This window comes from Sorex araneus, chromosome 5, assembly GCF_027595985.1.
Source record: "Sorex araneus isolate mSorAra2 chromosome 5, mSorAra2.pri, whole genome shotgun sequence".
Taxonomy (NCBI): domain Eukaryota; kingdom Metazoa; phylum Chordata; class Mammalia; order Eulipotyphla; family Soricidae; genus Sorex; species Sorex araneus.
The window spans coordinates 108,736,183-108,748,925 of NC_073306.1; the positions used below are offsets into that span (position 1 = coordinate 108,736,183).

Consider the following 12,743-nt stretch of genomic DNA (forward strand, 5'->3'; position numbering starts at 1 on the left):
CAGGGGACCATATGGGATGCTGGGAATCGAACACAGGTTGGCCGCATGCCAGGCAAACACCCTACCTGCTGTGCTATTGCTCCAGCCCCCCAAAACTTATTTTTATTTATTTTTTGCTTTTTGGGTCACACTTGGCAATGCACAGGGGTTACTCCTGGCTCTGCACTCAGGAATGACTCCTGGTGGTGCTCAGGGGACATATGGGATGCTGGGAATCGAACACGGGTTGGCCGTGTGCAAGGCAAACGCCCTACCCAATGTGCTATCACTCCAGCTCCACAATACTTATTCTTAATAAGAGCATCCAGGCAGTGCTGAGGCCATCCCAGCTGTGCCATGCTCAGGGGTAATACAGCACCACCATGGCCTTAAATAACAAGCATGGCTCCGACCTTTTAACCATCTCCGAGATGGATTGCTGGTTTTTGGTTTTCTTTTTGGCTACACGAGGTATTCAGGGCTTACTCCAGGCTCTACACTCAGGATCATTCCTGGTGGTGCTCAGGATATCATGTATGGTGCTGGGCTTAAACACAGGTCAGTGGCATGTAAGGCAAGTGCACTACCCACTCTGTACTATTGCTACTGTATAAGTGGGTTAATATTTTATATTCTTAAACTAATGAATGGGATAGGGACTAAGGCCTCAAGGAGAAAGGAGGGGTCTCACATGATGAGTAGGGATTGATCATGGTGAAACCCAGTGTGCCATTTGTCCCCTGTATAAGACAGTTTGTCTACAGGGTGAAGGAAAAAAGCAGTGGTAAGGAGCTTGCCTTGCACATAGCCAATCCGGGTTTGACCCTGGCACCACAAACAATCCCTGTTTGTGATCTCTGAGCACAGCTGGGTATGGCCCCAAAACCAAAATATAGTAGCAGTAGTAACAGCAGTAATGTAGTGGTAGTAGTAATAGATTCCTTCAGGGGCTGGAGAGATAGCTCAATAAGCTAAGCACAAACTTTGCATCAGGTACCACATAAAATCCCTGAGTGCCAGGAGCAACTCCTGAGAACAGAGATGGAAGTACCCCATGAGTACAACCACATATAGGCCCCACTCCTCCCAAAAAAATTGTTGAATGGAAAATCTTTTTCAACTGTAAGGTGTGGGGGAGCAAGATGGCATATTCATATGTGCTCAGGGAATACTTCCAGTTCCATATCCAAGGATTTCTCCTCGTGGTCCCAGAGGGCTGGGGATCAAACCCGGGCCCCAGTATTCAAAGCTTGTTTTCCAACCATTGAACCATCGCTCAGGCCCCAGAAAAAAATGTTTTTAATTAGTGACATAGGGGGACTGAAGAGCTAGTACTGCATTTGCCTAGCAAGCGGCCAACTCGGTTTAGAAACCTGATACCAATATTGTTCCCCAAGCATGGCAGGAGTGATTCCTGAGCGCAGAGCCAAGAGTAAGCCCTGAGCACTGCCAGGTATGACCAAAATTAATAATATAATGATGATGACTTTAGAGAAATAACTGCTAAACTTCAAATAAATTTTATTTTTAATATTCTATGATTCTACAACATAGAATGTAAACTTTGATTAAAAATTATTTGTAGTCCCCTTTTATTGGTAACAGACTGGGATACTTATTTTATACATTTAAAGTAATCTAAAATTTGATAATAATATTTAGCTACAGAGTAGCCCCAAACAAAAAATATACAAAATAGTTTCAGGAACACATGCATTTCTACCTTTCTATGTGCAAGCACGCTTATAAACCATACAAATTTACATATTTATTTTTAAATACTTTATAAATGAAATCAGTTCATATAATTTTTGTGAAGATATGGTAAGAAATCTGTTATGCAAAAAATAAAAACAAGCAGAAATAATATTTTCAACTTCCATTTTCTAATGTCTAAAAAAGTCATATAATTTTACAAATTACTATGCTTTTTATATATATTTTTTACAATAGTGCTAATATTTATGCTTTTGGTATACAAAGTTATGCACCTTTATTACTAAAATGCTATTTCTGAGGACAGAATTGTTCCCCTCATTTCTATCATGCTTGTAATAAAATATATAAAAAGTAAACACAGAAAATGAAATTCTTACAGTTGATACCATTTTAATATAAAGGATACAATTCCTATTTTACATTTCTACTTAAGTTTATATTGCACTAAAATTATTTTACATGGAAGAACTAGTTGATATATCATGATATAATATAAAACACTTAGACATTCACATCTACACTTATGGATATTTCACAGTCCACTTGAATTTTTGAGTATATAACCAATTACCTAATAAAAACCAATCTAAAATGTTAATTGGTTTTGAAAGATATTCATTATGTAATATTATTGCCTTTGGAAAATACACTGACTTTTAAAAAATATTTAAATTATTCATAGTACCCAGTGATAACAAATGAGCTATACCTGAATATTCTTCATTCACTCGAGTTGCTACATGACTACATTTTATTTTGTTTTAATTTTTTTTTTTTTTTTTGCTTTTTGGATCACACCCGGCGATGCTCAGGGCTTACTCCTGGCTCTGCACTCAGGAATTACTCCTGGTGGTGCTCAAGGGACCATACGGGATGCCAGGGATCAAACCCAGGTTGGCCACGTGCAAGGCAAATGCCCTACCCGCTGGGCTATCGCTCCGGCCCCTACATGACTACATTTTATTTATTTATTTTTTTTTTTGCTTTTTGGGTCACACCCAGCGATGCTCAGGGGTTACTCCTGGTTCTGCACTCAGGAATTACTCCTGGCAGTGCTTGGGGGACCATATGGGATGCCGGGGATCGAACCCGGGTCGGCCGCGTGCAAGGCAAACGCCCTACCCGCTGTGCTATCGCTCCGGCCCCCATGACTACATTTTAAATACAAACATTTAATTGCAAAATGAAGAAAAATGTGTTTGTCCTTTTAATGAGTGGAACAAATATATAAAAAGAGAGTAAGAAAAACACTTTCATGCTGACTTCTACACTACTAAAAAATTCTGTTCACATCATTCTGCTGTAATCTAACCAAGTTTATCTATCACCACAATATTACCATTCCTATCATAATAATAACCATACTAAGAAACTTGAAAATCATGATTATAGTGAAGAACTTCAAATAGCATGATAGAGCTAAACACACTTTAGAATCCTACATTTTTAGGGGTGTTAGGAATCAAACTCATGCATATGTAGCATGTGTTTTACCAGTGAAGAAACCCCCCATCCCTTCAGTCCCATTTATGAGGTCAGTCATATTTCCAAATAACACTTTAAAATGGTTTCAAATAACCTGATTAGCTAGCATTAGCATCTACATAGGAGACTGCCCCCCAGTGTTCAAAGGTATAACTTTTGGCATCAAGAAGTACAATAAGCACTTCTGATTTGTGATAAATAAAGAAAATCAAGTACTAAAATACAAGTGCTTCCTGTAAGAGGTTAAATATCCCCCTTCAAGTAATATGCCCCCAAAATTAAAGTTAACATTTTATTTCTAACCTCTGAGAATAAAGGAAAATACATCTAATTTTTTTTAATTCAGGTGAAAAAACTGCTTCATAAGTTCATATGTTGTAAAAGCCACTGCTTGAGATGGGATGCAGCGAATGTAATTAAGAGATAAACCACGATACAATCCTTTTCGAATCCCATGATGTCCATAAACGTACTTCATCGTCTCCCGCATGGTACTGAAAGACAGTGGTTAAAGTATAATAAGTTTATGTCTAGGGGCTGGAGCGATAGCACAGCGGGTAGGGCATTTGCCTTGCACGCGGCCGATCCGGGTTCGAATCCCAGCATCCCATATGGTCCCCTGAGCACCACCAGGGGTAATTCCTGAGTGCATGAGCCAGGAATGACCCCTGTGCACTGCCGGGTGTGACCCAAAAAAAGCAAAAAAAAAAAAAAAAAAAGAAGTTTATGTCTACTCATCAAGAGGGACTTTCAAGATCCATATAACAGCATTTTTTTTTTTTTATGTGAAGCAAAACAATTTCATCCAAAGAAATTTAGAAAGGTGTGAGGGGACAGGATATGTGCTCAAGAGAGAACACAAGGGGCTGGAGAGATAGCACAGCGGGTAGGGCGTTTGCCTTGCACGCGGCCGACCCGGGTTCGATTCCCAGCATCCCATATGGTCCCCTGAGCACCGCCAGGGGTAATTCCTGAGTGCAGCAGAGCCAGGAGTAACCCCTGTGCATCGCTGGGTGTGACCCAAAAAGTAAAAAAAAAAAAAAAAAAAAAGAGAGAACACAAGTTTAAGCTCACATAAGAGCATTTTAAAAAGAAATTAAAATGGGGGCCGGAGTGGCTGGAACAATATGACAGCAGGGAGGGCACTTGCCTTGCGCATATGGCATAGCGGGTGCAATCCCTAGCATCCCATATGGTTCTCCAAGCACCACCAGGAATAATTCCTGAGCACTGCCAGGTATGGTCCCAAAACAAACCAAAAGTAAATAAATAAAATCAAACACATCCTTTTGTACAAATGCTGGAAATTCTTATGGCTTATTTTTTATTTTAAGAAAAAGATGCATATTCACTATTAATACTGTACCAAAAAAGGAAAGTTATTTTTTCTAAAGTTTTTTTTTCCTGAAATATGAAATCTAAAACCATAAGGAATTTTTGCATTTTTCTATTTCATCAATTTGCCTTTTTTTTAATTTTTATTTATTTATTTATTTATTTTTAATTTATTTATTTATTTTTTTAATTTTATCACCATGTGGAAAGTTACAGAGTTCTCAGGTTTATGTCTCATTTATACCGTATTCAAACACCATCTCATCAATTTGCCTTTAATTCGAGGGTTTGGGTTTGGTGTGGTTTGGCTCTATGCTTTGCTTCTTTTGGGGGGAATTTCCCAAAAAGTGCTCAAGGTCCCTGGGGGCCACTCCCAGAGATTCTACACCCAGCAGTGAAGGCCTGAAGGTCTGGCACTCACCCCTCACGCTTGGGCCACTTGGCCCGGTGCTCCTGGGCGGCCACCAGGCTACAGCCAGCAGTGAAGGGAATGAGGTGGGATCAGCTGATCACATGGGCAAGAATGCAATCTAGCATCTCCAGGGCTGGCTTGTATTTTGCGCCTGAAAGGGCAGCCCCCACAGCTGGAGGCTAGGGGCATGTAATACTGGAACTGACCTCCTGGCCCTGTGCAAGCCCGGCATCTGCTTTACCATATGCCCTGTCTATGGCCCATTCTCTGGTTTTTCAGGCCACAACTGGTGATACTCAGGGGTTACTCCTGGCTCTGCACTCAGGAGATATTTCTGGTAGGCCTCAGGAAACCATCTGGGATGCTGGGGATTGAACCTAGATCAGCCACACTGCTATACCCTCTCTACTATCTGTACAGTCCACTTTTTTCTTTTTCAAATGTGGTTACCAGCTCAATGGGTTATGCATATGCTTGCACACCAGAGGCCTAGATTCAATCCTCAGCACCACATGGATCCCCAAGCAATACCAGAAATAACTCCAGAGCGAAGAGTAGGGATAAGCCCCCGAGCAGCAGTGGATGTGGCCCCAAAAACAAACTAAAGAAAGTGGTCATCAGAAAAATAAGCACCGGGCCAGAGAAATAGTACAGTGGGTAAAGGGTTTGTTTGCCTTGCACAAGGCCGACCAGGTTGGATCCCTGGCACCCTATATGAGTGCCCAGCGCTAAGAGTAATCCCTGAGCACAGAGCCAGGAAAACCCTAAGCACTACTGGGTGTGCCCACCCCCCCTTCCCCGCCTAAAAAAGAAAAACAATTCTATTTTGTTTTCAGGTCACACCCAGGGATTACTCCTGGTTCTGTTCCGTAGTATTGCTCCAGCTCTCCCAAAATTTTCTAATTTTTAAAAAAGAAAGAAAAATATGGTTATATTTCAATTTAACATAATTCAACAGATAAATTATTTTAAACTAAACAGATAGAGCTGGAGCAATAGCACAGCGGGTAGGGCGTTTGCTTTGCACGCGGCCGACCCGGGTTCGATTCCCAGCATCCCACATGGTTCCCTGAGCACCGCCAAGAGTGATTCCTGAGTGCAGAGCCAGGAGTAACCCCTGTGCATCGCCAGGTGTGACCCAAAAAGCAATAAATAAATAAATACATAAATACATAAACAAACATAATTTAACAGATAAATTATTTTAAAAATTACTTTTTGGGTGGTGCCAGAAATTGAGCCCAGGAACTCACACATGCAAAGCAAGTGCTCTAACCCAGAGCTACATCCCTGCCCCCAGAGCGAATAGGAGAGCTAATACAGCTGATAGGCACTTGCCCTGCACATGCCCGACCCAGTTCCGATTCTCAGCATTCCATATGGCCCACTGAGCCTCACCAGGAGTGATCCCTGTGCACACAAAAAGGAAGCAAGCCTCTGCACCAGCAGGTGTGGCTCCCAAACCCAAAAAACTGTTTAAAAAATAAAATTTATCAAAATGGGGCCAGAGAGATAGTATAGCAGGAAGGGTGTCTGCCTTGCATGCAGTTGACCCTTCATCCTATACAATCATCAGAGCCTGACAAATGTGATCCCTGAGAGCAGAGCAGGAGTAAGCTCTGAGTATCACCAGATGTTCCACCTGTTCTATCACCCCCAAAACACACACACACAAAAGTTACCAAAATAGGGGCCAGAGAGATAGCACATCGAGTGCCTTACATACAGCCAACTGGACAGTCTAACATCCCGTACCTTAAACACCAGCAGAACTAATGCCTGAGCACAGAGCCAGGAGCAAGCCCTGAGCACATTTAGGTAAGTACCAAAACAAAAATAAAAACAAAAGTTATCAAAATACACTATAAGAGAGAACATGAAAGATCCAGACAGTGTTTCTCAGCTTTATTCTGACTGTGATCCCCTTCCTACTTGTTTTCTTCCTGGGTCCCTATCCTGTTTGTCCTACATTGATAGGATTTTCACCTGTGGTGGTCTAGAAATATTCTGATGGCCCACAGAGAGTAACATGGCCACTGATCTACCACTAAAGGAAATATATTCCTGCTCTTACTTACCTATTTTGTTTCGGTTTGGTTTTTTTGAGGGGGTTCACACCCAGCTATGATCAGGAACTACCCCTGCATCATGACTCTTTTCTGGAGGCCTAGAGAGAACTCAACTGGCTGTACATGAGCTTTACATGCAGGGGTCTGGGGCTGTACACGATCCCCTCAGCACTACCAGGAGTCACCCCTGAGTACTGAGCTATGGCCCCAAAACAAAACCATCAAGTGGGCCAGAGCAATAGTACCGCAGGTAGGGTGCTTGCCCTGTGCACGGCTGGCCCAGGTTTGATACCTGGCATCCTAGTTGGTCCTCCAAGTACAGCCAGGAATAATTAATTCCTGAGTTTAGAGCCAGGAGTAATACCTGAGCATCACTGGGTATGGTCCAAAAAACACAACTAAACAAATAAAAAACATCAAAAAAAGTAAATAAAATTACGTTGTCCTAAAGAAAATGAACAATGACATGGAAAACTTACAGGCACTTCTCGAATTCTGGAAGAATAGTTCCTAATTGCATACGCCGACGAGTTACATCAAATGGATAGCTGAAAGAAGATAAAGGTACAAAGACTTTTGACTTTTCATACTGTACTCACAATTATCAAATGTGAATATTTGCCAGGAAATGATGTATTCCTATGAGTTTACTGTTTTGCCTAATCTGAGAGTCAAGATGGGCACATGAAAAACAGCAGAGAACAATATGAGTTCCCTGCTTTTGCTCCCTACGTTTACCAGTGCTCTTCCCTCTGGGTCGGTGATGCATCTCTCTGACCACAATCATCCTCAAGGCCAAACTCACTATACAGAACCAAACTTAATCCTTTTCATTTCACTAATATTTTGGGTTCAGTGATACTTCTGTTGGTTTGGTTTTTAGCCACACCTGGTGGCCCTCAAGGGCTATTCCTAGCGATGCTGGGAATCACTTGTTATCAGGGAGGAACTCAGGCCCCCTGCATGCTCAGCAGGCACTCAGCTAATTGAGCTATTGCTCTGGCCAAGTTCTGTGCTTCTTTTGTTTTTGTTTTGCAGTGCCAGTGACTGAAGCCCAGGGCCTACATATGCAAACCAAGTGCTCCACTGAGGAGCTCCATGTCCTGTCACAGGATGAATGATTCTGAATGGTGGGACTGTTAAACACCAAGGCAGTAGTTTCCAAACAGACTCATTTTGGGAAACGCTCACTCACCTCCATGCAGCTAAGACTGAAGCTGATTACACATTCAGCCTCTCCAGACATGAAAGGAGGCTAGTTAGGTCACCTGCCTGAAAGAGGCCTGCCTTCTACCAAAGGAAAGTGGCCTTTCCACAACCATCTACTTTCTGCCCAGTATATCTTGCTTACTCCTGCTTCCTTCTCCTGTCAAGTCTTTCATTTTGTAGAGCTCTTTGGAGGCCTCTTCTATTTACTAGACAGGATGTAGCCCAGTTCATGAATCTGAATAAGGCCAGTAAGACTTCAAACTTTTACTTTAATATTATTTCGAGGGCTGGATAAATTGCACAGGGGTTAAGCATACTTGTCCTGCACACATGTATCTGACATGGGTTTGATCCCCAGCACTGCCCACGGTCTCTGAGCTCCTCACCAGGAGTGAAGCCAGAGCAAAGAGCCAGGAGGAAGCCCTGAGCACTGGCTATAGGTGTGACCCAAAAACCAAAGCCAGCTTTTTTTTCACTGAGTAGACTTTTGTTTTTTATCAAGGATATTACACATGATAGGATGTTTAGATGCTTTCTGCTCTCTACCTACCAGATGTCGCACTCAGGCTGTGACAACTAAAATGTCTCCAGATATAAATAAATAAATATCTACTGAAGCAAAAACCACCAGTAGTGGAGTATCACAATTCTTGTGGATTTTTGTTACAGGCTCTGTTTTACTGTTAGAAACTGTCTTCCAGGCCCTGGCTAGGCACCTCACAAGGCAGTGAAGACAGTGTGAGGTCTCATCACCAAGAATCCTGAGGAGACAAGCAAAGAAAAGCTCCAGCGCCCTAAGGCCTCAGTCTCACAGGTAGCACAGAAGCAACGCGAACTAAAGGCCTACCTGAGCCATTCATACTTTATAATGAATTCCTAGAAATTGAATGAATTTGAACTAATTTGGTCAATTTTACAAAATTTTAAAAATGTTTAAAGTGTGGTAGTAGATAGGACAATTACTCAAATTAATTTTAATTTGGGGGAGAAGATTGGTTAGGCCACATCTGACTGTGCTCAGGGCTTATTCCTGACTCTGCTCAGGAATCACCCTGGTGAGAACTGGGGGCGCTTATGTGAAAATGGATCAAACCAGCCCTAGCTGCACGCAAGGCAAGCAACTTAATCGCTGTACTATCTCTCCAGCCCCAAGTTAATTATTTTCTTGCAGAGGTGTAGGTTCTGGTCACATCCGGGGTGCTCAGGAACCCCTCCTAGCAGTGCTGGGGACACCATGTGCTACTTTGGGGACTGAACCAGGCAGGCACAAGCACATGGAAGGCAAGCACCTGAACTCAGTACTCTCTCTCCAGCCCTAGTTTTTGTATTCTATAGGGGATCCTATGCGTAAACAATTAGGGGGGGAAATGATTATCCAGCACTAGAAATAGCAGGGGTAAGTGAATGAAGTTGAGGAACAAACTTACGATATTGTCTGTGCTATGGCTCCCGCAACACCACCACAAAGTAAGTTTATGTGAGTTTTCAAAACTAAAACGTTAGGATTGTCTGATGAAGGTCTGCCAAGAAGGGTTGGAGCATGAGAAAGCCCAACACTCTTTAAGGTACCAAAAGTAAAAAAGGAAACACCTGAAAAAACAAAATATAAATTTGCCATTAGGACTGGCAGAACAGAAGCTGTGCAAATAATCATTTTTACAAATTAATAAATTATGTCAAGCAACTAGCCATCTACCTTCCTTACTCATTATGTTTTTATTCATTTTAAGATATAAAGTTAACCATTAGTGCTTATAAATACACTGAAAATAATAAAAAAATAATAAAATTAGTCCTTACATACTAAACCAATGGTGACATCACAGGACCAGAGATAATACAGCAGGTTGAGTGTTTTCTATCATGTGGAGGGCCCAGGTTCAATCCCCAGCATCCCATATGGTCCCCAGAACACCCCCAGGAGTGATTCCTGAGTGCAGAGCAAAGAGTAGCCCCTGAAGATTGCTGAGAGACCCGAAAAGCAAAAATTAAAATAAAATAAAGGTCATCTCACTGTATGAAGCAGTTGTTGAGTACAATCGAGTATAAAAATAGTACAAAAGGGCCAGAGCGATAATACAGTGGGGAGTGCGCTTGCCTTGCATATGGCTGACCAGGAATGGACCCCCGATATCCCATCCGATCCCCAGAGCCCCACCAGGAATGAGTCCTGAGTGCAGAGCCAAGAGTAACCCCTGAGCACTGCCAGGTGTGATCCATAAATAAAAGAAAAAATACAGTATACATGAATAAAATTAAATACTGAACAAGAATTATCCAAAACACATGACTTGAATCAAACAATTTACCAATACCACTTAAGTTCATGATTACTAATTAGAAATATGACAACATGAAGACAATGGTGGCAATAAAGAGAGAAGCAAAAACTTATACCAAGAAGTTGCTTTGTTTTGTTTTTTGCACCATTCCTGACTCAAAGCTGGGGGACAGCGCGGTGCTGGACATCAAACTTGGCGCCCTGCATGCTCAAGTTATGCTCTAAATGTTGACCATCCTGCAGCGTAGCATTGCATTCTTCACTTTATACTGTTGGGGGAACACTCCTGGCAGTGCTCAGAGGCGCAGGGCCTGGACCCAGTGGTGCTAAAGAGTCACCAGAGCCATTCTGAGGTGTTTGGGAACCGAATCTTGAAATGCTGATGTGGTGCCAGGGATGCACCCAGGGTCTTTCCACATGCAAAGCTTGTGCTTTACCACTTGAGTCACATCCCCAGAAATAATAAACCAATGTTATCCTATACCCCATCCCTTTTTTATTGAATCACCATGAGATACACAGTTACAAAGTTGTTCATGATTGGGTTACTATATAGCATATAGTATTACAACAATACTATATAGCATATAGTATTACAACACCCAAACCTTCACCAGTCTACATTTCCACATTGCTACTTTTAATTCAGTGCCTAATTCTGGGTTTTTTTTTTTTTTGTTTTTTTTTTTTGCTTTTTGGGTCACACCCGATGATGCACAGGGGTCACTCCTGGCTCTGCACTCAGGAATGACCCCTGGCAGTGCTCAGGGGACCCTATGGGATGCTGGGAATCGAACCCGGGTCGGCCGCATGTAAGGCAAACGCCCTTCCCACTGTGCTATCGCTCCAGCCCCTCAGTGTTTAATTCTGTATTCAAGGATGAGTTGTGACAATGACGGAAATATTTATATTGAATCATAAGACATGGAATCTGTCCAACAGTAAATTAAGGGCGGGAGTGATAAGACATCAGGTAGGACAGCAAGGTGGCCCCTGAGCATTTTCAGGTGTGGCTCAAGAACAAAATAAGATAAATAAATAGTGAATCCCTGCCATTACATATGGCTCTCAACCCTGCTAGGAATGATCCCTTAACACAGAGACAGAAATACTCCGCTGGGTGTGTCCCAAAAGTCAAAATTAATAAAAATAAAATAAAATCATTTAAAAGGTACTAAGGCTTAAGAATAAATTATCACGATCACGAAATCCGTAATTCATCAATTTCTCAAGCGGGCTCAGTAACCTCTCCATTAGTCCTTTCCCTGAGATCTTAGAAGTCTCTCTTGACTCGGCCCTCCTAATGATGTCGCACTGGAGGCTCTTTCAGGGTCAGGGGAATGGGATCCAGCTGGTTACTGAATATGACAAAGTTAAACACCAACTTAAGAGGGAACGCAATTTAATTTTGGGGGCTTGGGAGCCATACACATAATGCTCAGCAGATATTCTTGGCTCCGTGCTCAGAACTGACCCCTGGTGGTGCTCTGGAGAACATATAAGGGGATAGCACTGGGGCTCAGCAAGATGTAAGATAAACCCCTTTTTCCCCTGTGCAATCTCTCTGGCCCCTCCAGAAAAAAATTTGTGGCTAAAAGGTCTTATTGTACAAAAATTCAAGGAAAACATAAAACTGTATCCCACTAATAAAATGTTCGCAGTTAAGCTTCCCACTGTAAAGAAATCACAGGAGTTAGCACAGCCAGAATGCAAAGGCCAGGAAACCCACATGCCTAAACCTGATCAGGATGAGAAACAAACTCTCATAATGGTCTGGATATACAGCACGAGGCACTCGCCTTGCATGTGACCTACTCTAGTTCACAAAGGGTTGGGGCCGGATCGATAGCACAGCGGGTAGGGCGTTCGCCTTGCACGAGGCCGACCTGGGTTCGATCCCCGGCATCCCATATGGTCCCCCAAGCACCACCAGGAGTAATTCCTGAGTGCAGAGCCAGGAGTAACCACTGAGCATCGATGGGTGTGACCCAAAAAGCAAAAAAAAAAAAAAAGGGTCCCCAAAGTGTCACCAGGAGTAAGCCAGAATATTGCTGGGTTAGATTCACAAACCAAATAAAAACAGAGTGACAGTACAATGGGGCTTGTTTTACATGAGCCCAACCTAGTTTTGACCTTTGGCACTAGATAAGGTCCCTCTGACCTACCGGAAGTGATCCCTGAGTAAAGAGCCAGAAATAAGCCCTAGGCACCACCAGGTGTGTCCCACGCCCCAACCACCCCCCACCAAAGAAAA

The 12,743-nt window shown here is 42.5% G+C and overlaps 1 protein-coding gene across 1 annotated transcript in view; it reads right to left on the reverse strand.

Moving 5' to 3' along the window:
• Nucleotides 1-1,483: 1,483 nt before the first annotated feature.
• Nucleotides 1,484-12,743, reverse strand: part of SLC25A16 (solute carrier family 25 member 16) — a 32,387-nt gene continuing 21,127 nt past the window's right edge. Inside the window, exons 7-9 of the mRNA XM_055139305.1 lie at nucleotides 9,636-9,798; nucleotides 7,479-7,547; nucleotides 1,484-3,677 (exon numbers count right to left, since the gene is read on the reverse strand). Coding sequence (XP_054995280.1) covers nucleotides 3,521-3,677; nucleotides 7,479-7,547; nucleotides 9,636-9,798 — 389 coding nt within the window. The 3' untranslated portion in view covers nucleotides 1,484-3,520. The remainder of the gene's footprint in view (nucleotides 3,678-7,478; nucleotides 7,548-9,635; nucleotides 9,799-12,743) is intronic.